Source organism: Chiloscyllium plagiosum, unplaced genomic scaffold (assembly GCF_037043375.1).
Source record: "Chiloscyllium plagiosum isolate Xiang-an unplaced genomic scaffold, Cpla_swu_hap1 HiC_scaffold_32, whole genome shotgun sequence".
NCBI lineage: Eukaryota > Metazoa > Chordata > Chondrichthyes > Orectolobiformes > Hemiscylliidae > Chiloscyllium > Chiloscyllium plagiosum.
In genome coordinates this window covers 32,148,805-32,173,895 of record NW_028270170.1, presented here as the reverse complement: position 1 = coordinate 32,173,895, position 25,091 = coordinate 32,148,805, and the positions used below count along the sequence as shown (strand labels likewise).

Sequence of the window (25,091 nt, the reverse complement as noted above, 5' to 3'; positions counted from 1 at the left end):
AATGAACATTAATGTTTCAACTCTTGAACTTTAACACAGTTAGGATCACATCCTGCCTTCCAGGAAGAGTTATATATTGCTACACAGGCCACACCTTAACAAGAAGAAGGGACCAATGCACCGTCAAGTGGGAGACAATAGCTCTAGACAGCAAGACGATTGTGCATTTGGAGATAGTTGAAAACTCGACTTACTGAGGAGGCAGTACCACCTGTTTCAAACATTGTGACAGTGATTCAGGATATAAGCAGTCAGTTTTAGTGGGCGGCACAGTGGCACAGTGGTTAGCACTGCTGCCTCACAGCGCCAGAGACCCGGGTTCAATTCCCGCCTCAGGCGACTGACTGTGTGGAGTTTGCACGTTCTCCCCGTGTCTGCGTGGGTTTCCTCCGGGTGCTCCGGTTTCCTCCCACAGTCCAAAAGATGTGCAGGGTCAGGTGAATTGGCCGTGCTAAATTGCCCGTAGTGTTAGGTAAGGGGTAAATGTAGGGGTATGGGTGGGTTTCGCTTCGGCGGGTCGGTGTGGACTTGTTGGGCCGAAGGGCCTGTTTCCACACTGTAATGTAATCTAATCTAATCATATAAACATACCATTAATTAATGTGCTATGTTATCTTTTATCCCATGTGCTGTTAAATTCTTTATCAGTCTACCATTGGAACCTTGTCAAAGGCCTTACTGATATCCATATTAACGACACCAAGTTCCTCACTCTCATCTACAGACATAGTCATTGCCTTGAAATATTCAAACAGATTTGTTAGACATGACTTCCCTTGATAGAGTCATGCTGACTATCCCTGATTAAACCTTACCTCTCTAAATGGATTAAACCTTAACTCTCCAAATGGAGATTAATTCTCCTTCTGAATATCTCCAGTTGTTTCCCGACCACAGTCCTCACTTCTGGAATCATTCTGATGAATCTTTTCCTAAAATGTGGTGTCACAAGCTGGACACAATGCTCTAACATTGGTGTAATTAAAATCAATGATGTTTTCAGTGTTCACTCTGTCCAAGCACAACAGGTACTCGAAGTTGACTGAAGTCCCATACAAATTGATGAAGGAAATCATTTGAGGTTTTGGATACACAAACACACACCAGTAAGAAGATAAGGCAGACAATATATTGAACAAAACCTCTATTTGCAGTTACAACTTTGAAGTATTTTTGAAACATGCAGAAAACAGACATTCAAACTTTTTTCTCCAAATACATAGACATGTATTTTTTTTTAAAAATCCATCTGTTTCATATAAAACTAGAATAATTTGCATAGATGTTGCAATGACATGTTATATTTACTTAGACAACTGTGTAACACAATTAAACGACAATGCACATTTTCACTGAAACAAAATACTTCTCCTGCAGTTTGGAATGTAGCATGAAGTCTGTTTTTTTTGTAGGTAACAGCAACATAAAAAGGCACCTGTTTCTGTTCCTTATGGTAATATCATTGTTTTTGTAAAGTGACTCACCGAAATCACCACATTAGACAGTTTTACCATTTGGCACTCCAATTACTTTGTTAAAGATGTGCTGTGTAGCTAAATTCAAAAACAATTACATAAAAAGTACACTTATTTTTACACAGTTCAATATTCTTGAAAATATTTAATGTTTTATCTCTTTCCCTTTTAGCTAGAAACTACCCTTTGTAGAATACTGCTTTAATATTGATTCACAATGGTGCTTTCAACCAATCAGAAGCAACCTTTTCACCATGAAGTGAACAATCAGAAGGTGACAATCAGAATACTGCCAATAACTGGAACAAAGCCCTACTCTGTACCTAATATTACTTGGGCTCATTAAACTTTCCATTAAAAATATATAATGATGCTTAAACTAAAAATGTTCCTTATCAGCGATTTCTCTATCAGTTTGACCTAAAAAAAAACACTTAACCAAGTACAAGGTCATATGCAATAGACTGAAACCAACCAAAGGCATTCTTCAAATGTTACAATTTGTTCTAGTATATAAAAAGGTACATTTGGTTCCTTGGAAGTCAGAGTTGACTGTTTTTCAAAATACTATTTGAAGACAGTGGATTTTAATTTGGCAATTCCATTCTTAAAAGTACCAAAGGGGAACATCAAAAATTCCTTACAAGAAATGTAAAATACAAAATAAGCAAAGGATATTTCTCCTAAATGTGTGTCATTAAGCATATACTAGGATAACTTGTATTCCAAATTTGCCCTAGATGATATATATATATTCTACACAAATTGTAAACATCTGCTTTTAAACAATAAAGCAATCAATATTGACATTCAGGACACTGCCATTTAGACAATGAGGGTCATAATTAAGATGATCGAACCATTTTATAAGCTTTGGAACACTAACTTAAAAATGCTGAGTCACCAAAGTAAATGTGATGGCTTCTTTTTGGAACGGATTGACAACTTTAGCAAATATTGATGAAGCTCAACAACTGATCATATAATGTTCACTTTGGTTAACCAACTGTGAAAATAAGAAACAAGCGATATTTGGAAGTCTTCTCTCAAGAAACCTTACTGCCTAACATGCTATGGTAATTGCCTGCTCTTTGCACCCTCATCATTCTTCAGAAAAAGCATCTTATTCAGGAACACATCAAAATATTGTAGTTCCTAAGTTCTAAGATACTGTGGTACCAACAATATATTCCAGAAACATGCTCTTTTACTCAAAATGCATACAATTCAAAATTAAAACCGAACATCTTCTGACTGAAGATGAAAAATAAAAAGCTGCATTTCAAACAATAAGGATAATTTAGCATCATCAGTCTCTTAAATAGAGAACTTTTGATTTATGAAGTGCCTCTATTAAGTATCAATTTCAAACCTTATCCCATTTGATTTCAACATATTTTTGTGCTACTTGCTTGTCTTCCTTCTCATTATGTAGAGTACTCCATAACTGATTTGGCAATACGATCATGATTACAAATCAAGTTTTGGACAGTGCGATTCCTTGAATGTATCAATGACACCTCAAATTAAACATTCCTACCGTTATTTTACAGTAACACAAGCCAAAACACTAGACTCAAAAGAGATTCTGCAACTATAACAATCTACATTACATCAAGGAAAACCTATTGTAATCAGACATAATTTTGACAAAGTGGGAATTATCCAAAGAGACAGCCATTATTCTCAAAGTGTTGTATAATGTGTCTTATTTGAAGTCAGTATCTGGTCTTGGTAAATCATTATCCTTAAATGTTGTGTGCAAGTATCAATATATAAAAAAAAAAGAAGTACTATTGACCTGAATATCTAAAGAACACCTTTTTACACAAAATTCTTCAAATAACCTTTCACTAACTATGCAACACAGGCTGTAACTACAACTGGCCTGTATCTTATGTTTGTTCCTGCCCTTTCGCCAAGGCACTTATATATTGCTGAATAGTTAGAGCTGTATTCAGTTTTCAAAATACTTATGCCCAACTCAAAAATACAGTAACTGGAAACAATAGGTACATCAAATCCAAGAATTGCAATTAATTTACTAAAGTCTACCGAACAGAAGCAACCTCCCATTTAGCAGAGTTCTTCAAAACAAAGCTTAATGTGTAGCAAGTTCCAATGTAGACCTCCATAGATGGAGTCAAAATAAACCAAACCTGTAGTAGGTAACACTTTGTTTTTCATGAGCTGGATCTCAGATGCTTATTTACCTTAACTGACAGAAATGTATGAACTATTCATTGATAATAAGTTAGCTTCAAGTCCACAAGTAACTGAACTAATTGAGCAACAAAAAATTATCAAATCCACACGGAAGTTTTCCCGTCTCCAGATTTGTTGCTTATGCTGCTCTTATTTGATCCAGACTTTTTCTTGTCGCTGGGATGGTTCGAGGGGTTATTGTGCTCATTATAAGCCTTGAAAGCCAGGTCCAGTTGCTCCTGAGCCATTTTCAGCTGTTGCTGCACACTTTCCAAGTTGAATGGGATGTTCTCATCATTACTACCATATTGCTGCTCTTGAGCAATATTTGCCTTATTTTGTTTGCAAGCCATTTTAGCATTTGACAGTTCGGTGTATGGAATCTGATCTGGTTTGACTGCAATGTTGTAACCTGGGGGAGCTGAAGGGGTATTCCACGTGTATGGGTAACTGTAACTTGCCTCCGTCATTGAGTTTTGCTTGCTTCGCAGTATATCCCTGATCATGCCAAATCCCAAATGAATCAACTCCCATATGTCTATTATTAAACAAAGACAGCTTACTGCATACATTATTAACAGAAAAATGGTCTTTTCTGTTGGCCTAGATACGAAGCAGTCTACTTTATGAGGGCATGGAGAGGTTTCACATTGATATTTCGCTGCCACCTTAAAGCCATATAAAATATACTGACCCACAAGAAAACTCAACTCAAAGGCAGTCCTGGCGAGCAACTGCATCACATAAATTTTCATTAAACCATCCCTTATTATGAGACGCCTCCCATCATGCTTGGTCGGGTGTTTGTGGTCTTGGTTCTCTTTATCACTGTGCAGTTCTATCTCTGGATATAGAATGGGATCCTCAATGTTGTCATCTTCAGCTTCCTCCAAGGCACGGTGCTGTCTCCACTGCACTGCGTACTGGTGTTTCTTTGGCTTACGCTGTCCATATTCATGATCTTCTGCTGCAGCAATTTTGTGGACAGCATAACCCAGATATATAACAGACGGAGTTGCAATCAGGATTATCTGGAAAACCCAGAATCTTACGTGGGATAATGGAGCAAAGGAATCGTAGCAGACATTCTCACAACCTGGCTGCTGGGTATTGCAAACGAACTTGGTCTGTTCGTCATAGTAAATAGATTCTCCTCCGACCACTGTCAGCACAATGCGGAATATAACAAGGCAAGTCAGCCACAATTTGCCAACAAATGTGGAATGGTTATGGATTTCCTCGAGAAGGCGTGTCAGAAAACTCCAGCTCATGTTATTCAATCAGATTCCCAATCAGCTCCTGCAACATAGTAAACAATTTTTATTAAATCACAGAATAAAGCATTTGTCTGAACAAGTTTCAAGATAATACTAAATTAACTTTTCATTAAACAATGTTATAAAATCAACAATGTAATTTGAAGGACCTGTAAAATGTTTTTGTTTTTATTAATATGTTCACTGGGTATGAGCATCGCCGGTTGGACCAGCGATTAACATCCACGCATATGGAACAGGCAGTGGTGAGCTGCCTTCTTGAAGCATGTGGTGTAGGTAGGTGCCCATTGGCAGGGGGAGTCCAGTATTTTGACCCAGCAACAGTGAAGGAATAGCAAGATATTTCCAAATCAGAACGGAGTGTGCCTTGCAAAGGAATTCCCATTTATACACTGCCCTTATCCTTTCAAGGTCAGGGCTTTGACCAACTCTTTCCCACCTCAGCCTCATTTTGAGGCTTGGAAATTGTCACGAAACCTCAAATGAGAGGTGGAAGTGATACAGGAAGATCTGCGAGCATAAACGGTCCTGCGTAAGACTCACTGTTGGTGTGGACACAGCTATTATAACTCAACCATGGCACCACAACACACAATGTTGTCTCAAAGCTTATGACCCCAACGTTCAACACACAACCCTAACTTTGGGAAGTTCTGTTCTAAGTGGTGGAGGTCCCACTTTGGAAGGTTTGCAAGTTGAGGAGCTTTGGTGAATTTATGAAGAACATTTTGTAGACTGCTGCTGAGAATATGTATCAGGCATGAGCAAGCAGAGAAAGGGTTAAGTTTTGGGTTTTGTGAAATAAGAGGTTCAGCTGAGCATGACTCAGATCAGATAAAAACTTGAGTTAACAATGAGGTGCTGGAGGCAAGGGTAATGGGTTAATAAGGTGGAAAAGCAGTCATTATGTTAAACCATTTAACAATATTGGAAGCAATCAGTATGTAAGGTCAGTTAACAAGGTGAAAAGTATTCATTATGCGAAGCCAGTTAAGGTTAACAACATTCATTGCGTGACAGCAGATGGTTTAATCTTTACTATTGACACTCGCTGATTGTAACGGTCACCCAATCAATATGTATGTTGCCTTACCTGGATGCTCCTCCCTATAAAATGACTATATAATTCATGAAGAAACTGCTATTCCAGAGAAGACCGTGAATTCATGTCTCTGTGCACATGGGTGGTCATTCTCTCTCCCTCCAGGACCAGGAATAAAAATGAAGGAGGTAAAACTATACTGTGTCTCTGAGCGTTTTGCTTCGACTGAAGGGGGGCAAATGGGACGATGCTGCCACTGTGCTTTGGCAAAGAAGGGATTGAATGTTTAATCCAGCAGATGGGGGTTCCGATCAAGCAACTACAAGTAGATGGCAAAACTGACGGAAATTTTAAATTGTCTCTGAAATGTAAAGCAAACACCTGAAAATGAAAGCGGGTCACGTTTGGTAAGGCACTTCTGATGAAGTGAATGAAATAGAAAGGGTACAGAGAAAGAAAAATGTTTGAGGTGGAACAAGAGAGGGACTATGACAGGCAAAGAATCCAAGAGTATAAGAAAGAGAGAATGCGAGAGTGAGTGCAAAAGGTTACAGCGAGATAATTTATCAGAGAAAAAAAACAAGTTGTTGAAGAAAGACGTAACAGTAAAGCTGAACTGTTGCTGATACTTCAGTGGGATTATATTTCATACATTGAACATAGAACAGCACAGGCCCTTCTGCCCATGTTGTGCCAAGTACTTATCTTAATCTAAAATGAACCTAACATACACACCCCTCAATTTACTGCAGTCCATGTGCTTCTCCAGCAGTCACTTAAATGTCCCTTGATGTATCTGACTCTACTACCAGCGCTAGTAATGCATTCCAAGCACTCTCTACATAAAGAACCTACCTCTGCCATCTCCACTATACCTTCCTCCAATCACTTTAAAATCATGACCCCTCTGTGACAGCCATTTTTGCCCTGGGGAAAAGTCTCTGGCTCTCTACTCTATCTGTGCCTCTCATTACCTTGTACATCTCCATCAAGTCACCTCTCTTTCTTCTCTCCACTGTGAAAAGCCCAAGCTCATCAACCTCTCTTCATAAGACATTCCCTCCAATCCAGGCAGCATCCTGGTAAATCTCCTCTGCACCTTCTCTAAAGCCTCGACATCCTTGCTATAATGAGGCAAACAGACTTGGACCAAATATTCTAAGTGTGGTCTAACCAGGGTTTTATAGAGCTACAGCAAAATCTTGCGACGCTTAACCTCAATTCCCCTGTTAACGAAAGCCAAGACAGCACACGTCTTCTTAACAATCCGATCAATGTGGGTGGCAACTTTGTACATGGATCTATGTATATGGACTCCAAGACCCTGCTGTTCCTCCACACTTCCAAGAATCCTGTCTCTAACCCTGTATTCAGCATTCAAACTCGACCTTCCAAAATGAATCACTTCACATTTATCCAGGTTGAACTCTATCGGCCATTTCTCAGCCCAGCACTGCATCCTGTTAATGTTTTGTTGTAGCGTACAAGAGGCCTCAACATTATTTACAACACCAGTGACCTTTGTGTCATCGGCAAACTTACTAAGCCACCCTTCCATTTCTTCATCCAAGTCATTTATAAAAACTACAAAGAGCTGAGGCCCATGAACAGATCCCCGCGCGACACCACTGGTCACCGACTCCAGGTGGAATACTTTCCATTCACTACCACTCGCTGTCTTCTTTCGGCCAGCCAATTCTGTTTCCAGCCAGCCACGTTTCCCTGTATCCCTTACCTCTTAATGTTCTGGATGAGCCTACTATGGGGAACCTTATCAAATGCCTTACTGAAATCCATATACACCATATCCACTGCTCGACCTTTGTGAACGTGTCTCGTCACATCCTCAAACAACTCAATAAGGCTTATGAGGCATGACATGTCCCTCATAAAGTGATGCTGACTATCTTTAATCAAACTATGCTTTTTCCAAATAGTCATACATCCTATCTCTCAGAATCCTTTCCAGTACCTTGCTTACCACAGACTGACTGGTCTGTAATTCCCAGGGATTTCTGTATTCCCTTTCTTGAACAGAGGAACAACATTCGCCTCCCTCCAATCATCTGGTACTATTCCCGTTGAGGGTGAGAATGCAAAGATCATCGCCAGAGGCACAGTAATCTCAGTCCTCACTTGCAATAGTAACCTTGGATATATCTGGTCCGGCCCTGGGGACTTATCTATATTGATGCTTCCCAGAATTTCCAGCACATCCACTTTCTTCATATCAATCTGTTCAAGCCTATTAACCTGGTCCACAGTGTTCTCACTATCAACAAGGTCCCTCTCGCAAAGGAATGCTGAAGTAAAAACCTCATTTAAGGCCACCTCTACCTCTTCAGACTCCAGGCACAAGTTCTCTCCACTATTCCTGATCGGCCTTACCCTCTCTCTTATTATTCTCTTATTCTCTCTGTTAGGGATTGCTATTAGAACAAGAGACAATGTATCCAAGAAAGCAGAAGTCAGAAAACAGGAGGAAAGGAAATATAGGGGAACAAAAATTGTCCTCAAAAACTAAGACAATCGATTGTCATTTCGTTCAGTGATAATTACGAATCAGATTATGGACTAAAGGACTGCTTTAGGACTTCAGAGCAGTAAATAAACACAGTACTGAGGGAGTGCTCCAATATCAGAACTGCCACCTGGGAGTTTCTCTCAGCAGAATGCAAAGGAGCCCTGGTTCCATTTGACAGGCAGGGGATTATACTGCTGTCCTGGTCAAAACTCAACAGATTTACCTGTTCAATTATCTCATTTGCTGTTTCTGTGGGACAGTAATGCATACAAATTGATTGCTCCAAAAACAATAACTCTTCAGGTGTGAAACATTCTGGAAAGTCCTTAGTATCTGAAAAAGACTGCAGTCTTCTGTTGATAATTCAAAGCCTTTTATATCCCCAAATTAAAATGTAGGGATCAGGGCCCCACAAGATACAGTTCCAAATCAGTGGTCGTTTGCAACTCACACTGTTCTGGGACACGGGGAATTTGAAATGGAAACTACTCTTCTTGTAATATCTGGGCTCTTCATAAGGTGGAGCCATAACACTGTTGAAACTTTATTGCTGGAACAGCACAGCAGGTCAGGCAGCATCCAGGGAACAGGAGATTCGACGTTTCGGGCACAGGCCCTTCTTCAGGAGCCATAACACTGCAATGGGACAAAACTATACACACAGGGATGGAAACAGAGAGCAAGGCATGCCTGTAATTTACCTTTGAAATAGCTCATTCATTGACTAATTAATAAATAGTTAAAAATACACTTCACAGCAGAGACAGTCACTGAAAGGAGGCTGACCGAAAGCTTGTATGCTCTAATAGAGGGGAATGTGGAGATCAAGAAGGGATTCCAAAGCATAGGATGCAAGGGATTAATGGCATGACCACACTGATTGGGCAAAGAGAAAATGCACAAAAGGATGAAACTATAGCAATGGAGACACTCAGGAGCTCAACGAGGGAATATCTTTCAGTATTATATGGGGCGCAATTAATATGGGTGACATGTTGGCTCAGTGGTTAGCACTGCCACCTCACAGTACCAGGGCTTGATTCCACCCTTGGGTGGAGTTTATATACACTCCCTGTGTCTGCATGGGTTTCCTCCGAGTGCTCCGGTTTCCTCCCACAGTCTAAAGATATGCAATTTAGGTGGATTGGCCATGCTAAATGGGCGGCACGGTGGCACAGTGGTTAGCACTGCTGCCTCACAGCACCAGAGACCCGGGTTCACTTCCCGTCTCAGGCGACTGACTCTGTGGAGTTTGCACATTCTCCCTGTGTCTGTGTGGGTTTCCTCCGGGTGCTCCGGTTTCCTCCCACAGTCCAAAAATGTGCAGGTTAGGTGAATTGGCCATGCTAGATTGCCCGTAGTGCAGAGGAATGGGTCTGGGTGGGTGCACTTCGGCGGGTCAGTGTGGACTTGTTGGACCGAAGGGCCTGTTTCCACACTGTAAGTAATCTAATCTAAAAGTAACCTAATCTAAATTGCCCATAGTATCCAGAGATGCGCAGGCTAGATGGATTAGCCATGGGGAATACAGGGTTACGGGGATGGGGTGGGATGGGGTGGGGTCTAGGTGGGATGCTCTTCTGAGGATTGGTGTGGATTCAATGGGCCAAATGACAGATAAGGTCTCAGTTTAATGTTTCTTCAGGGTACCTCCAACAGCGCGCACTCCTTCAGTACTGCACTAACATTTCAAGCCCTGGGGCAAGACTTGAACCCAAAACCTCATGACAGAACTGGTGAGAATGTTACCAACTGAGCCACGACTGACAGTCATAGATTCATACAGCACAGAAACAGACCTTTCAGTCCAACCAGTTCATGCTGAACATAATCCCAAACTAAATTAGTCCCACCTGCCTGCTCCTGGCCCATATCCCTCCAAACCTTTCCTATTCACGTATTTATCCAAATGTCTTTTAAACATTGTAATTGTACCTGCATCCACCACATCCTCAGGAAGTTCATTCCACACACAAGCCGCTGTAAAAAAATATTGCCCCCATGTCTTTTTTAAATCTCTCTCCTCTCACCTTAAAAATGTGCCCCCAGTCTTGAATTTCCCCATCGTAGAGAAGAAAGCAATTACCATTAACTATCTACACTCATCATTATTTTATAAACTTCTAGAAGGTCACCCCCAACCTCCTACATTCCAGTGTAAAAAAGTCCCAGCTTGTCCATCCTATCTTCATAACTCAAACCTTCCATATTCAGCAACAACCAGGCAAATCTCTTCTGAACTCTCTCCAGCTTAATAATATCCATCCTATAACTGGGCAACCAGATTTTTTTAAAGTATGACAGTGAGGAATGCAGTACTTCTGGAACTGGTGAATGATTGTTAGGTCTGGGAGGACAAGTTGTTAGGAGAACAGGATTTGGCACTGGGAAGGAAATGGGTAACAGAATTTTGGAATCACGGGAGTTTTCTGAACGCCAGAGAATAGGTTGACTGTAAGGAGACCATTGCGATAATCAAGTCCAAAGAGGACATAATTATGGATGAGACAATCAGCAGCAGATAAGCAGGATAAAAGGAGGCAAGAGCTGGTGATATAATGGTAGAAACAGACAGCTTCTTCATTAGAGAACACATGGGGTCATGGGCTAAGTAGCCTGCACAGATTCCTGAGATTGTAAGAAATCTGGCTCGATCTGAGACAGGGGCCAAAGAATGTAACATAACATTGTCTTTGGACTGTGCACAAAATCAATCATTTTTTTTATTCATGGGATGAGGGCATTACTGACTGGGACTGCATTTATTTCCCATCCCTAATTGCCGAAGGGCAGCTAAGAATCAACCACATTGCTGTGGGTCTGGAGTCACACGTAGGTCAGACCACGAAAGGATGGCAGCTTCCTTCCCTAAAAGGCATTAGTTGGGTTTTTCCTAACAATTGACAATGGATTCACGATCATCAACTCCAGATTTTTATTGAATCTAAATTCTACCATCTGCTGTGTTGGGATTTGAATCCGGGTCCCCAGCACATTACCTAGGTCTCTGGATTAATAGGCTCGCCATTAGGCAGCCACCTCCCCTCGTGCTTAACTGGGGGTGGGGTGCATGTCACTGGCAAAGAGGACACAGAGTTTATGGCAGGATCCTACACCATGTTTAACTGGAGAAAATGATGGTTAATCCAAACAAGGATTGCAACAGGACTCCAGCAATGCATAAACAGCATAGATAGCACAGCTCAAGAAGGGTCACAAAGAGTCATGGTGGTCATCACTGTGGATGCTGCCTATGATATTGCCAAGGGCTACATTTGAAATTTTGTAATTTGTTCAATGAGTGGGGAGATTGTAGACAAGGCCAGTAATTTACCATTCAGCAGGTGACACTGAGACACTTCTTGAAATGCTGCAGTGAAGGCAACGCAGAATGCAATGAGGGAGAGGTGTTGTTAGGATGAGGAAGAGGAAACGGACAAATGGATTCTTCAGAAATAGGTGACAGCAATGGATGAGAAGCCTCTCAACATGATTGGATAAATAAGATCGAGCCAAGCAAAGCAATCTACCTGAAATTTAAAATAGAAAAGATTTGACAAGGATACTCAATTGTGTTAATGGTCCCAGACAATCTTCATAGAGTCCTATGTTCCAAGCCATTTAATATTTCAAACTTGTTCCACCATTTTTAAAAATTATTCATTCATGGGATGTGGCCATCATAACCAGGCTATTACTAAATGCTCATCTCTGCTTGCCCTGGAGAAGTTGGTGGTGATCTGCCTTTGTGAACCACTGCAATCCTTATAGTATAGGTATGCCCACAGGGTTTTAAGGAAGATGATTATTCAAAGATGTTATGACTAAATAGGACACTGGTTCAATTATTTGTAATACAACCAACTAACAAAAATTTTCCAACCTTAGATTTAAATCATTAACTGAGCTCAATCCACTGTTTTACATGAGCAACAGTCTTACCAATACTTTTTATGAACTGTTTCCTAAATTCTCTCCTAATTAACGTGGTTCTGATTTTTCTGTCCCCTTATCTTCAGACTCTCTGCTCCAGCAGAAAAGCTTTCTATCTGCCCTGTCAATTTCTTCCAAAATCTTAAAAACTCAACTTCTGGAGAGACAACCCAGACTCGGAAGGTGATAAACTGATTCACAGGAAATAGAAGGGAAAAGTGAGGCAGTAGTTTAGAAGGGCAGGAGAGATGAGGGTTTTTCTTGAGAAATTGAAATTAAGACAGTTGCTTTGGATAACCTCCTGAGACAAGTGCATTCTGAAGGAAGAACGCCTCATCTTCCGCCTCAGAACACTTCAACTCCAGGGCATCAATGTGGACTTCACTAGTTTCCTCATTTCCCCTTCCCCCCACCTTATCCCAGTTCCAACCTTCCAGCTCAGTACCGTCCTCATGACCTGTCCGACCTTCCAATCTTCCCACCTATCCACTCCACCCTCCTCGCTGACCTATCACCTTCATCCCCACCTCCATCCACCTATTGCACTCTTCGCTACCTTCTCCCCAGCCCCACCCCCACTCCCATTTGTCTTTTCACCTCAAAAGCTCCCAGCCTCATTCCTGATGAAGGGCTCCTGCTCAAAACGTCAATTTTCCTACTCCTCGGAAGCTGCCTGACCTGCTGTGCTTTTCCAGCACCACTCTAATCTTGCGTGCATTCTTCACACTGGCCCACCTAAGTAGTGGGGCAGGAGATGTGGCAGGCAACAGTTTAATGGAAATAGGGCAAAGGAATTAGATAGGGACCCTCTTGTGGAACAGTGGTAGAGTCCCTATCTCTGGATGGGGACACCAGGTTCATACCCCACCTGTTCTCGAGGTTGACTTGGGAAAAATAGGTCAAAAATCAAGGAAACAGGAATTGGATGACAATGACACAAAAAGCACTGAGGCAGCACAATGGAAATATTAGATACACTTGATAGAGATGGGAGTTTGGGATTAGATAGTTCCGAGTCAAAGATTGGCTGCGTGAACATCAGACAACGCTAAACGGATAGTTTGTGACTTGAGGTCAATGAGCTGTATTTGTTAGAGATAAGGATGGAGTGAGTAAGATAAAAAAAACACAGGAACACAAAGAAACTATTTAGGTCCTCAGGATTAGGACTGTTGTAAGCTCCAGTTAACTATGTTTGACCCATAACCTGTTCATGCTCTTAACTAATAAAACTGTACAACTCTGGTTGCCTTCTGGGTGAAACCAAACCTTCTATAATGCTTTGGGTTAAAAAGTGCTTCTTGCTTTCAGTCCTTAGTGTTTTCACTCTCACCCTGCGATTCCACATTCGTGTTCTGGCTGGCCTGATCAGAGAATGCAGCTTCTTCATTTCTACCCTAGCAAATTCTTTTAAACATATTGAATATCTCAATTACTGCATCCCTTTCTCAAGGAAAACATACAACTTTATGCAGGTAAAAACAATGACTGCAGATGCTGGAAACCAGATTCTGGATTAGTGGTGCTGGAAGAGCACAGCAGTTCAGGCAGCATCTGAGGAGCAGGAAAATCGACGTTTGAGCAAAAGCCCTTCATCAGGATGCCCGAAACATCAATTTTCCTGCTCCTCGGATGCTGCCTGAACTGCTGTGCTCTTCCAGCACCACTAATCCAGAATACCACTTTATGCAACCTGTTGTCTTTATAAAATAACCCTTTGGCCCCATTGTAATTTTGATAAACCTTCTCTGTTCCCCCTCTAGGCCCATATATACACACATGCTTGGGGCAAGGGGTTGGGTGTCACTGACAAAGAGGACACGTAACGTTACACCGTGCATATGGGTATTATTCACAAAGCTCCCATGCAAGCAACTGCAGTGTCCAGAACTGAACTCAGTAATTCCAATATCGTCTAATCAAGGGCTCTGTACAACTGAAGCATAACTTCCTTTTCTATTCCACACGGTGACAGAATAGAATTTAGTACAGTGTGGTCTCTTATCATGTTCATGTTCCTTTGTAATTTCCTGATTACATTTAGACAACTTAACCCGCCTCTTAACTTCAGTCAGCAGTTGGATTCAAGAGCAAACCCTTGGAGTTTCTCAGTATCTAGTTCTTCAACTTCCCAAATGACAAAGCTCAGTGTTAGAAGAGACAGAAACTATTATAATTGCTCCTCAGCAGTTCATTAGTATTAGCAAATCAGCATTGGGAACATACAAATGTGGAAAAAGTAGTGATTGAATTATCCGACTATGACTGTCTAGCAAAGTATCTTCAAAATATAATAGCCCTATAATTACAAAAGCAACTGACCTGTAATTAGCAGCAGTGAAACTGACAATATTGCTATAAATAATCACTAAACCATCATTTAGAGAGATTAAATGTAAGGGTGTACAGTTGAATATCCTCTACAATTCAAAGTAGCTCTAACTTTCACATGTTACCCTTGTCTGTAAAGTTATGGAAAGGGCACTTTCCTAACCACAATACTACAAAAGTTACAGCAACAGAGACATCAGCAAAAGAACTTTATCTAAAGCAACCAGATTCATTTTGCCTGCAAGCAATAAACTGCAGTCAGAAAGTTCACTCCCAGTGATGTCAGTTAAAGTACTTGTCCACAGTCATTTCCTCAACCAAAATAGAAGGAGGACATGACTAAGGAAGCACAAACTGCAGATCAGGCTAGTTCATCTGTTTACTCACCCCTGGCCGAGTACCCAGTCATGACCAGAAAAAAATAATAAAAAGTCTTCTGTGGGTGTATGCTTTACATGCCGACGGAATAACTAACGGGTGAAATAAAATTGTATGATCTTCAATTTCCCTTCATCTCCATTGCCCTATTTCCAAGGGGTTTTATCTCCAGCTACAACTCTAGCTCAGAAAATATGTGTTTAATGTACAGAATATCAACAAACATATATCAATTTTCAAAAACGTAGAGAGAGAGAGGGGGCTAAAGTATAAATGTTTTTGATAGCTGCCTACATTAAAACATTTGCATGTAGGATTAGACGAACAATACGAAACATATGACTAACTTTACGACAAAATGATCAGACTTGTGTTAACTTCACGTTTGGAGTCATGCTGATGCAGACAGAATAACAGCTTTCCCTGAAAACGGTACTTCGTGTATGTATGAACAATTATTCAACTTTAAAACTACTGCAAACAATTCCCAACCCATCGCAGTGAAAATGGAACCACGTCCCGTTGCCTCTCATTCTTGGCATTCCGATATTTTCCAGAAACCTATCGCGGGTGTCGCAACACCATACCCGGGAAAGCAGACGAGAAGCCAACGATTCAGTGGTAGGTCTCGACGCGGACAATAAAGTCGGAAACAGCAATGTACTTTGCTTTCGTTTGAATATATGCAGTCTGGGGGAAAAACAAAACAACGGCAGAGCGCGAAAAAGAGACAGACAAAGAAAAGCAGACAGGAAGAAAAAGTTACAACTTCAACATGTAACGACTTTGACAGTAACAAGGCGATTCCCTGGGAGCGTTAATGCTGGAAATAATACAATGCAAAACTTTAAATTAGTAGGGAGGATCTGCCTTTCTCCCATTTCCAGCCCGGAATGTTTCCCTCCCTTTCTCTACCCCCTTCCCCCACTCCTGAAATTACACAAACTGTAACTTTCGGTCGAATGCATCATTTCATTTCAAAGCCTAAAACCGTAGCAACGATCTGCAGTAGGAACATCTCGGAGCTGCATTTGGTTGTTTGCAAACGTTAGACAAGAATGTTAAGCCAGGCCGAAACTTTGTTTTCAAAGAAAAGTAATTTTTTTTTCCCCAAAAACTTCTTACCTCTCCCTATTTCCAGACAGACCAGCGGCTTCCCACCGTCACTGAGGGAAGATTTTAACCTCCTCCTAGGACTAGCCTCGAACCCTCTCCCTGTGTCCCAAATCATCCCGTTACCCCCCGGCTGAGAGCAACACAGTCAGGTAGGGCGGGATTTCCCTGAGCGGAAACTCTCCTCCCAATCCCGAGCTGACAGTAGAAGCGATTGCAAATATTCCCAAATATAACAGGCTCATCGAGGACTGCCATCTGACTCCCAATGGCTGTAGCATCTGTTTCAATAGCGCTGGGGCACAAAGTTAAACGAATTTTATCCTTTTACTGAGTTTTATTTTCCCACTTAAAGTACGTAAGAACGTAAAGTTACACCGCACACATGGGTACTATTCACAAAGTCCCCATTGCAAGCAACTGCATGTTTCAGTTTTCGTAAAGCTAAGCCTGGCTAGTCTAACTAAAGTGACAGACGGTTAGAAGGTCTGTTGCATAACATTGAGGTCATTGGTTGTTTGGGAAAGGTTTTGGCTGAAATCTTCCCAATTCCTGATCATCAGAGATTGAATGTTGTAGTAATTGGGATTGTAAAGAGGTCAGAGTCAAGATTGGAGTGGTGCTGGAAAAGCACAGCTGGTCGGGCAGCATCCGACGAGCAGGAAAATAGACATTTCGGGCAAAACCCCTTCATCAGGAGGTCAGCCAGGTGGACGTCGTAGAATATGAGTTCTCTGATTGTGGCTGTTACTCTGATCCAATCAGAGACCCCTAGCTGACAGACATAAACTGGAGTCTCAGGGTTTGGGCTCTGGCTTTGCTGCCCCTCTCCCTTGTAAAATTGCTGTCTCTTGTATGTAGCTGTAAATGTAACTGTGTTGTAAACTGTTTTTGTAATTTGTTTAATAAAATAAAAAAAAATAAACTGGAGTCTCAGGGTTTGGGCTCTGGCTTTGCTGCCCCTCTCCCTTGTAAATTACTGTATCTCTATATACAGCTTCTGGATTAGTGGTGCTGGAAGAGCACAGCAGTTCAGGCAGCATCCAAGGAGCAGCGAAATCGACGTTTCGGGCAAAAGCCCTTCATCAGGAATAAAAATGTCAATTTCGCTGCTCCTTGGATGCTGCCTGAACTGCTGTGCTCTTCCAGCACCACTAATCCAGAATCTGGTTTCTGTTTTTACCTCTGTATACAGCTGTTAATGTTAATTGTTTATTTGTAAACTGTACTGTTTAATAAAATAACATAAAAATAAACTGGACTCTCAGATGTTCTGCTCACACTGAAGAAACCAGTGTCAAGTACTATGCACATGTAAATAAAGGGTGACCTGGTGACGGGATACCAGCCTCTGGAGTTATTTCAGTGGTGATGAGAGTGGGACTATTAAAGGAGTCAAGGCCACCCTGCATGTTGGCCAGGAGTCAAGTCCACCCTGCATGTTGGCCAGGAAGCAATTCCACGATTCTGCAAGGTCCACCTAGTGCCATTTGCCTTCCAAGCAAAATGAGGCTGGAAAATGAAGGAATCGTCAGTTTGTGGAATGGGCAGCACAGGTCATACCAATTGTGAAAGCTGACTGGAGACTTTTAACAAATGGTGAACCAGTTCTCTCAGCTGGATAAATACCCAGTCCCTTGCATGGAAAACTGATACGCAAAGCTAACATGGGGATTGTCCTGAATGAAGCTGGACGTGAGCCATCCGTACCTGCACTTCCAGTTAGATGAGGATTCCCAGAAGTATGCTACAATGTTTACCCATAAAGGGTTTGTACTAATATATGAGACTGCCATCTGGGGTATCATCAGCCTGTGCCATTATTCAGTCATGATAGAAAAGCTGCAAGGATCTTTTGCAACAAATGGACTCCCAGACATTGGGCTATATTTACCAGCAGCGACTTTGAGTATTTTTTAAAGTCGAACGGCATTTCGCATTTAAGGGCAGCTCATTACCATTCACTGTATCGTTGTCTGGCAGAAAGAGCGGTCCAAATTTTGAAGGTGGGGTTATAGGAACAGCCCGCAGCATCAGTCGACACCAAACTGTCCCGGTTCCTATTTGATTATAGAACCACCCCTCACACAACAACAGGGATAGCTCCAGCCGTGTTGCTAATAGGGAGAAGACACTGCATCAGGTTGAATCTGATCTTCCTGGACCTGGGGGGGGGGGGGAGGTGAAACGGCAACAGGAAGGCTAATGCCAGACACAAGACACCGCTAAGCAAGGGAGACAGTTTACTTCAGGGGAGTGAGTTTGGTGCTAAAACCATGGAAATGGCCCTGCATGGGTAAGAGTTATGGTTGACGCAAGGTCACGCCCATGACATTCAAAGTTTGGGTAAATGAGGCAGTCCTGACCAAGCACACGGACCACATGCACAATCTCAATCAGAGCAGGTTCAAAACATACCCAGCCCCTCAGGTCATCCGGCAAGATTACCAGAACCTGTGGGTCCTCCACCTCTCTCTAGTGTCGAAGAAACTTTGGAGTCTGGGGTGGACAGGGTGAATGTTGCAGCCTCGACATCTTTACTGCCTGAAGAAGAGAATGAATTTCTTCCGAGATGCTCGGGGCACAAGAGGCAGGCTATGATCTGGTTCATGCTGACCGTATCCGAAGCTGAGTCTGAGGAACGGGGCCCGGTGTAAAAATGCCCCAGGAGAGGCGACTAGAAAAAGAGTAAGTCTATGTCTCAAACATAGAGAGAGATATAGTGAGTGTAACAAGGTCATAGAATAAGAGTTCCCTGACTGGGGCTGTTAACCTGTGTCCAGTCAGGGACCCCTGGCTGACAAAAATAAACAGGTGTCTCACCAACATCCTGGAGTTGTTCAGGGAGAGGTGGGCGCCGCAGGGAGTGGAGTGCATCATTTCTCCCTCCAATTCTATTTTGATTTAGTCCCTACCCTCCCCTTCACTGTTTTTGATCACACAAGCACTGCCCTTTGATGTGAAGGGCAGTGTTTGTCACTGGCCACTCGGGTGTTTTCCTATCTTCCTGGTGGTGGAATTTGAATAAAGATTCGTGCACTTTGTGTCTTTCACTGTGTCTCACACCTACACACACGCACCATGGGTGCTGGGGAAAAAAATAAGCACTACCGCACTTAGGTGGTAGTGTGGGGGTTAAATAAAAAAATATATATAAACAGGAGGTTGACTATCAATAATATAAATATCTATTTTGATTAAAAAAAAAACAAAATAGGAGTGTTTACGTTAGAGCCCGGGTAAAAGACGAAAAAATTTTTAAAAAATTAAAAAAATAAACAGGTGTCTCACCAACACCCTGGAGTTGTTCAGGGAGAGGTGGGCGCCGCAGGGAGTGGAGTGCATCATTTCTCCCTCCAACTCTACTTTGATTTAGTCCCTACCCTCCCATTCACTGTTTTTGATCACACAAGCACTGCCCTTTGATGTGAAGGGCAGTGTTTGTCACTGGCCACTCGGGTGTTTTCCTATCTTCCTGGTGGTGGAATTTGAATAAAGATTCGTGCACTTTGTGTCTTTCACTGTGTCTCACACCTGCACACACACACCATGGGTGCTGGGGATAAAATAAGCACTACCGCACTTAGGTGGTAGTGTAGGGGTAAAAAAAATAAACAGGAGTCCATAGCCCGGACGGAATTTCACATTGGCCCCAAGGTCCCGTTAAAAAAAAAAGTGCTATATAAAAAAAAACAGGGGATCCCTACCCTCCCCTTCACTGTTAAAAAAGAGAAAAAAAAATAAACAGGAGTCTCACCAACACCCTGGAGTTGTTCAGGGAGAGGTGGGTGCCGCAGGGAGTGGAGTGCATTATTTCCCCCCCAACTCTATTTTGATTTAGTCCCTACCCTCCCCTTCACTGTTTGATCACACAGCACTGCCCTTTGATGTGAAGGGCACTGCTTGTCACTGGCCACCCGGGTGTTTTCCTGTCTTCCTGGTGGTGGAATTTGAATAAAAATTCGTGCACTTTGTGTCTTTCACTGTGTCTCACACCTGCACACACACAGCATAAAAATAAATAATAAACAAGAGTCTCACCAACACCCTGGAGTTGTTCAGGGAGAAGTGGGGTGCATTATTTCCCCCTCCAACTCTATTTTGATTTAATCCCTGCCCTCCCCTTCACTGTTTGATCACACAGCATTGCCCATTGATGTGAAGGGCAGTGTTTGTCACTGGCCACTCGGGTGTTTGCCTATTGTGAGTGTATGTGCAAGGACTCTCCTTGAAGGGGACTATCCCTAGACTAGCTGCCCTACAGAGAGAGGAAGAAAGAAGAGACCAGCACTCCCACTGCTGGTCTCTGAGACCCCGCCCAGACTTGCCTCAGCTGTTGCTGCTTGGGGCCTACCTCACTGCTGCTGCCTGGGACTTGCCTTGGGGCCCCTCCCAGGACCTCCACCACTGCTACTGTTACTAGAGGCCCACCTCCACTGCTGCTGCCTGGGACTCAATTTTGGGGCACCTGAGATTTGCCTTGGGGATCCTCCCAAACAGGTCTGCCCCCTCACCGCTGCGACCAAAAGGCCTACCTAGGACTTGCCTGAGGCTTGCCTCCACTGCTGCCGCTGCCTGAGACTCGCCTTGGGCCCCTCCACCACTACTGACTGGGACTCAATTTTGGGGCTGCCTGGGACTTTCCTTGGGGACTCTCCCCAACAGGTCTGCCCCCACACTGCGACCGAAGGCCTACCGTGGACTCGCCTGAGGCCTGCCTCCACCGCTGCTGTTGTCCGAGGCCTGCCTCCACCATCGCTGCTGCTGCCTGGGGCCTAACATTCAGCAGCATAGTATGGCGAGCCCGAAGGTCGTGGGGCCCAGCCGCACCTACGCCGGGGTAGCCGCTGCCTTGGGCTCGGCTGTCCCAACCCCGGCTGCGACATCAACCCCCTTCAGGCACCTCACCAAACGCCTGGGGGTCAAGGCCTATCCCCACCCTAACATGTCCATCGAGGCCTGCAGCAAGGCCATGGCTAGTGTGGTCGGCCCACTGGCCATCATCGCTGCGGCCCGGATGTACGGGAAGGCCGTATTTTTCCTGAAGACCGAGCAGGCGGTCCACCTGGCCGTGGAGAGGGGGCTTACTGTGGGCGGGACACATCTGCCCATCGACCCTCTGGAGGTTATGGCGCAGAGGGTCGTCATCTCTAATGTCCCGCCCTTCATTGCCAGCGAGCTCCTTCTCCCCCACCTCAACACCTTGGGGGAGATCCGGTCAGGGGTCCAGCCGCTCCTGCTCGGTCTGAAGGACCCTGCCCTAAGACACATCTACTCCTTCCGACGCCAGGTATTTATTTGCCTGGCCCGGGAGGACGTCACCGAGGGCAATTTTACCGTCCTCCACGAGGGCGTGGCCTACCGCGCCTTCTGGACGGCGTGCTGTGCCACCTGTGCCACGAGGTGGGGCACATAAGGAAAAACTGCCCCACCCAGAAGGCTGCCCAGCCTGTGCCAACGGCTGATGGTGGTGCCGCCGCACACACTCCCCCTCCCTCGAAGTCAACACCTCCAGCCCCGACACCGAGGCCAGAGGCTTCCAATACTTCAGCCTCTGACAGGGAGGGGGTTGAGCATCCGGTAGGCCAGAAGGCGCAGAAGAAGACGCGACGCGTCAGGCCTGCCCACGGGGAGACCACCCTATCCCCTTCCCCGAACCTAGCCCACGACCTGCCCTGCCCCGGCACGACAATGCCCCTGCGGCCGTGCCAGCGTCGCCCCGGCGCGGGAACCCTGACCCTCAAACCCCCGAACCTGTACCTGATCCTAACCCCATTGACCCCACACCCACTCCCCACCCCAATAGAGAAACCCCTCGGGATTCAACGCCTGCCCCTGGCACTGCAACACCTCGCCCGGGGGCACCTGAGCCCGAGCCCTGCCCAACCCAGCCACGCCCTGGCACTAACCTGGGGGGAACCACCGCTGCTCCATCTCCTGCAGCGACCGTGTCTCCGGGCCGCGGAGAGGGAACTGGGCTCCTGCCCCGCCCGCCCACACCTGATAAACCGGGGGCGGGGCAGGAAGTGACATGACTGACCCTCCCCACCCTGGCCACGCCCCCTGTCTTCCCCCAGCCATTCGTATTCTGGGAAGGGCTGGGGGGAGGGACCTCGGGCCCCAAGACCACCGAGGCGGGCAGGGAGGAGATAGCCTATAAATTCCCCCGGTCTCTCTGGGAAAGAGGTACTGGTCCCTGGAGGGGAAAGACACTCCAGCAGCGCGCCAGCGGTGCTGCCCCTCTCCAGGGGATGAACCAACGGTGCCCCACGACTGTCCCGCACCACGGCCTGACTTACCAAAACCCTCAGGGGCTACAGCAGGGCCTCCTGCTGCCTCGACTCCTCCAGCCCCTGGGGAGGACCTCAATAACCACGAGGGCCATGGTGCGGGCAACACTGGAGGACCCTCTGCTGGGTCGTCGAGCAGTGGAGGGGAGGAGGGTGTTATCCTCACTCCTTCCTCCCAGACTGTTTTTCCGGAGGCCTTGACCCTGGGGGATGACCTCTTCTTCGAGGAGTCAGGTGTCCCGGTGTCGGGAGAGGAGCGGGGCCCCGAGCCTCTACCGCCCGACGACCTGAACTCGGGGCGTTCTGGGAAGGGGTGTGCCGTGGAAGGTACCGCTGGTGACCCTGGGGGTGGGGTCGTCGGGGGTTTGAGGCCGGTTGGCGGCGCCGGACCAGCCCCCATCCTCTCGGTGGGGGAGGGGTCGGTGACCGAGGGTGACCTCCTGGAGGAGGGTTGGGGATCGGTGGCGGACACCGGGGACGACGCGGACTCCATCTGCAGTGACATTTTTGAGTCCCAGGTGCCCCCCACCGATCTCCCCCTCATCCCCCTCGAGGAACTCCAGGAATTTGTTGAGGAAACTCGGGGTCGCCGGGATAGAGCCCAACTGGCGCTCGACCGCTGGAGCTCATTTGAGAAAGTGTACTGGTCGGCCCACGCTGCTCGCCAGGCGCCTGGGCACGATGTTAACGAGCGAAAGCAAGTCAGGAACTTCCTGGGGGCACTCCTGGTGAGGGTGAGGGACTCCAGTGCCCCTCCCTCATCCTCCCTGTAAATATGTAGATAGGTTTGTTATCTGTACTGGTGGTTGTTGCACAACGCTTCCGACATGGAGACAACTATAGCCAGCCTCAACATCAACGGCAGCAGGGAGTCACAGCGCAGATTCCAGACCCTCTCGGTCCTTCGAGACGGGAGGTATGCGGTGTGCTTCCTGCAAGAAACCCACACTACCCTGGGAGACAAAGCCACCTGGCTCCTGGAGTGGTGAGGGGGGGGGGGGGTGGGGGTGTCTACATGAGTCAACTCACCCGCAGATCTGGCGGGGTGGCCATCCTGTTGGCCCCGCATTTTCAGCCGGAGATCTTGGGGGTCAGGGAGCCAGTGCCAGGCCGTTTGCTTCACCTGACGGTTCGGCTGGGGGGGCGCATTGCTTCACTTGGTGAATGTCTACGCTCCCCTGGCCGGGCCGAGGCAAGCGAGCTTCTTCGAAGAAGTGTCCGCTCATCTCGCTTCCATCGACGAGAACCAGTGCGTCGTCTTCGGGGGAGATTTTAACTGCATCCTTGAGGGCAGGGACCACGGCGGTGCCCGCACTGGCTGGGCGTCGGGGTAGAGGTTGGGGGACTTGGTCAAGTCCTTCGACCTGGTGGACGTCTGGCGGAATCTCCATCCCGACTCCATCGCCTTCACCTTCGTGAGGCCTGGGGTCAGAGCGTCCAGAATCGACCGCCTGTACGTTTCGCGGGCGTACGCCTCCTGTTTTCCGAAGGCCTCCACGCGGCAGGTGTCGTGCAAGGACCATCACCTGGTGTGGGCGGAACTCCTTCCGTTCGGCGCCAGGCTCGGCTCCGCGTACTGGCATTTTAACAACCTGCTGCTGGAGGACAAGCGGTTCCGGGACTCGTTTCGTCGTTTCTGGGCCGGCTGGAGAAGGAAGCGGGGAAGCTTCCCCTCCCTGAGGCTATGGTGGGACGTGGGCAAGGCTCACGTCCGCATCTTCTGTCAGGAGTACGCGAGGGGGTCGAAGAGGCGGAAATCCAGGATCGGGGAGTTGGAGAGGGAGATGCTCGACCTGGATTCACGCCTCGGTCAGCCCGACGCGGACCCGGCCCTGCGCGGGGCGTACGAAGAGAAGAAGGCCGCGCTCCGGGACCTGCAGCTCGTCAGGACCTGGACCACGGCTCCCCCTTCTTCTACTCGCTGGAAAAAAGTCGTGGCACCCGTCAGCAGCTCCTCGTCTCGGATCCGGAGGGAATCAGGGCTCACGTCCGAAACTATTACACAGCTCTGTTCTCTCCGGATCCATCCACCGAGGATGCTCGCAGAGTTCTGTGGGAGGACCTGCCGCAGCTCAGCCCAGAGGACGCCGGACGGCTTGACGCCCCCGTCACTTTAGAGGAGCTGACCGGCGCCCTCGACCGGCTCTCGAGGAGCAAAACCCCGGGGCTGGACGGGCTGACTGTGGAGTTCTTCAGGGCATTCTGGGACGTCCTGGGGAGCGACTATGCACAGGTCCTGGGGGAGTGTCTAAATGCCGGACAGCTGCCCCTTTCTTGGCGCAGGGCGGTCATCGTCCTGCTGCCAAAGAAGGGGGACCTTCGTTCTTTAAAGAATTAGCGTCCGGTCTCCCTCCTCAGCACGGATTACAAAATCTTCGCCAGGGTGTTGTCTTCTGGCCTGGCCTCCGTGCTGGCCCACATGATTCACCCGGACCAGTCCTACACGGTCCCGGGCCGGAGGATACATGACAACGTCCACCTGGTCCGGGACCTGATCCATTTCTGTCGACGGGCTGGTCTGCC

At 46.0% G+C, this 25,091-nt stretch overlaps 1 protein-coding gene across 4 annotated transcripts in view; it reads right to left on the bottom strand.

Moving 5' to 3' along the window:
- Nucleotides 1-1,131: 1,131 nt before the first annotated feature.
- The window catches only part of LOC122539970 (gap junction gamma-1 protein-like), an 86,897-nt gene continuing 62,937 nt past the window's right edge, over nucleotides 1,132-25,091 (bottom strand). For 2 of the 4 annotated variants that reach the window (XM_087977889.1, XM_087977888.1), the window contains exon 2: nucleotides 1,132-4,979. In XM_087977889.1, the coding sequence (XP_087834015.1) occupies nucleotides 3,779-4,951 (1,173 nt within the window). In that variant the 5' untranslated portion in view covers nucleotides 4,952-4,979 and the 3' untranslated portion in view covers nucleotides 1,132-3,778. Of the gene's footprint in view, nucleotides 4,980-15,752; nucleotides 15,773-16,290; nucleotides 16,652-25,091 lie in introns of those variants that run through there. The other 2 variants (XM_043675208.2, XM_043675209.2) reach the window with 2 other exon arrangements.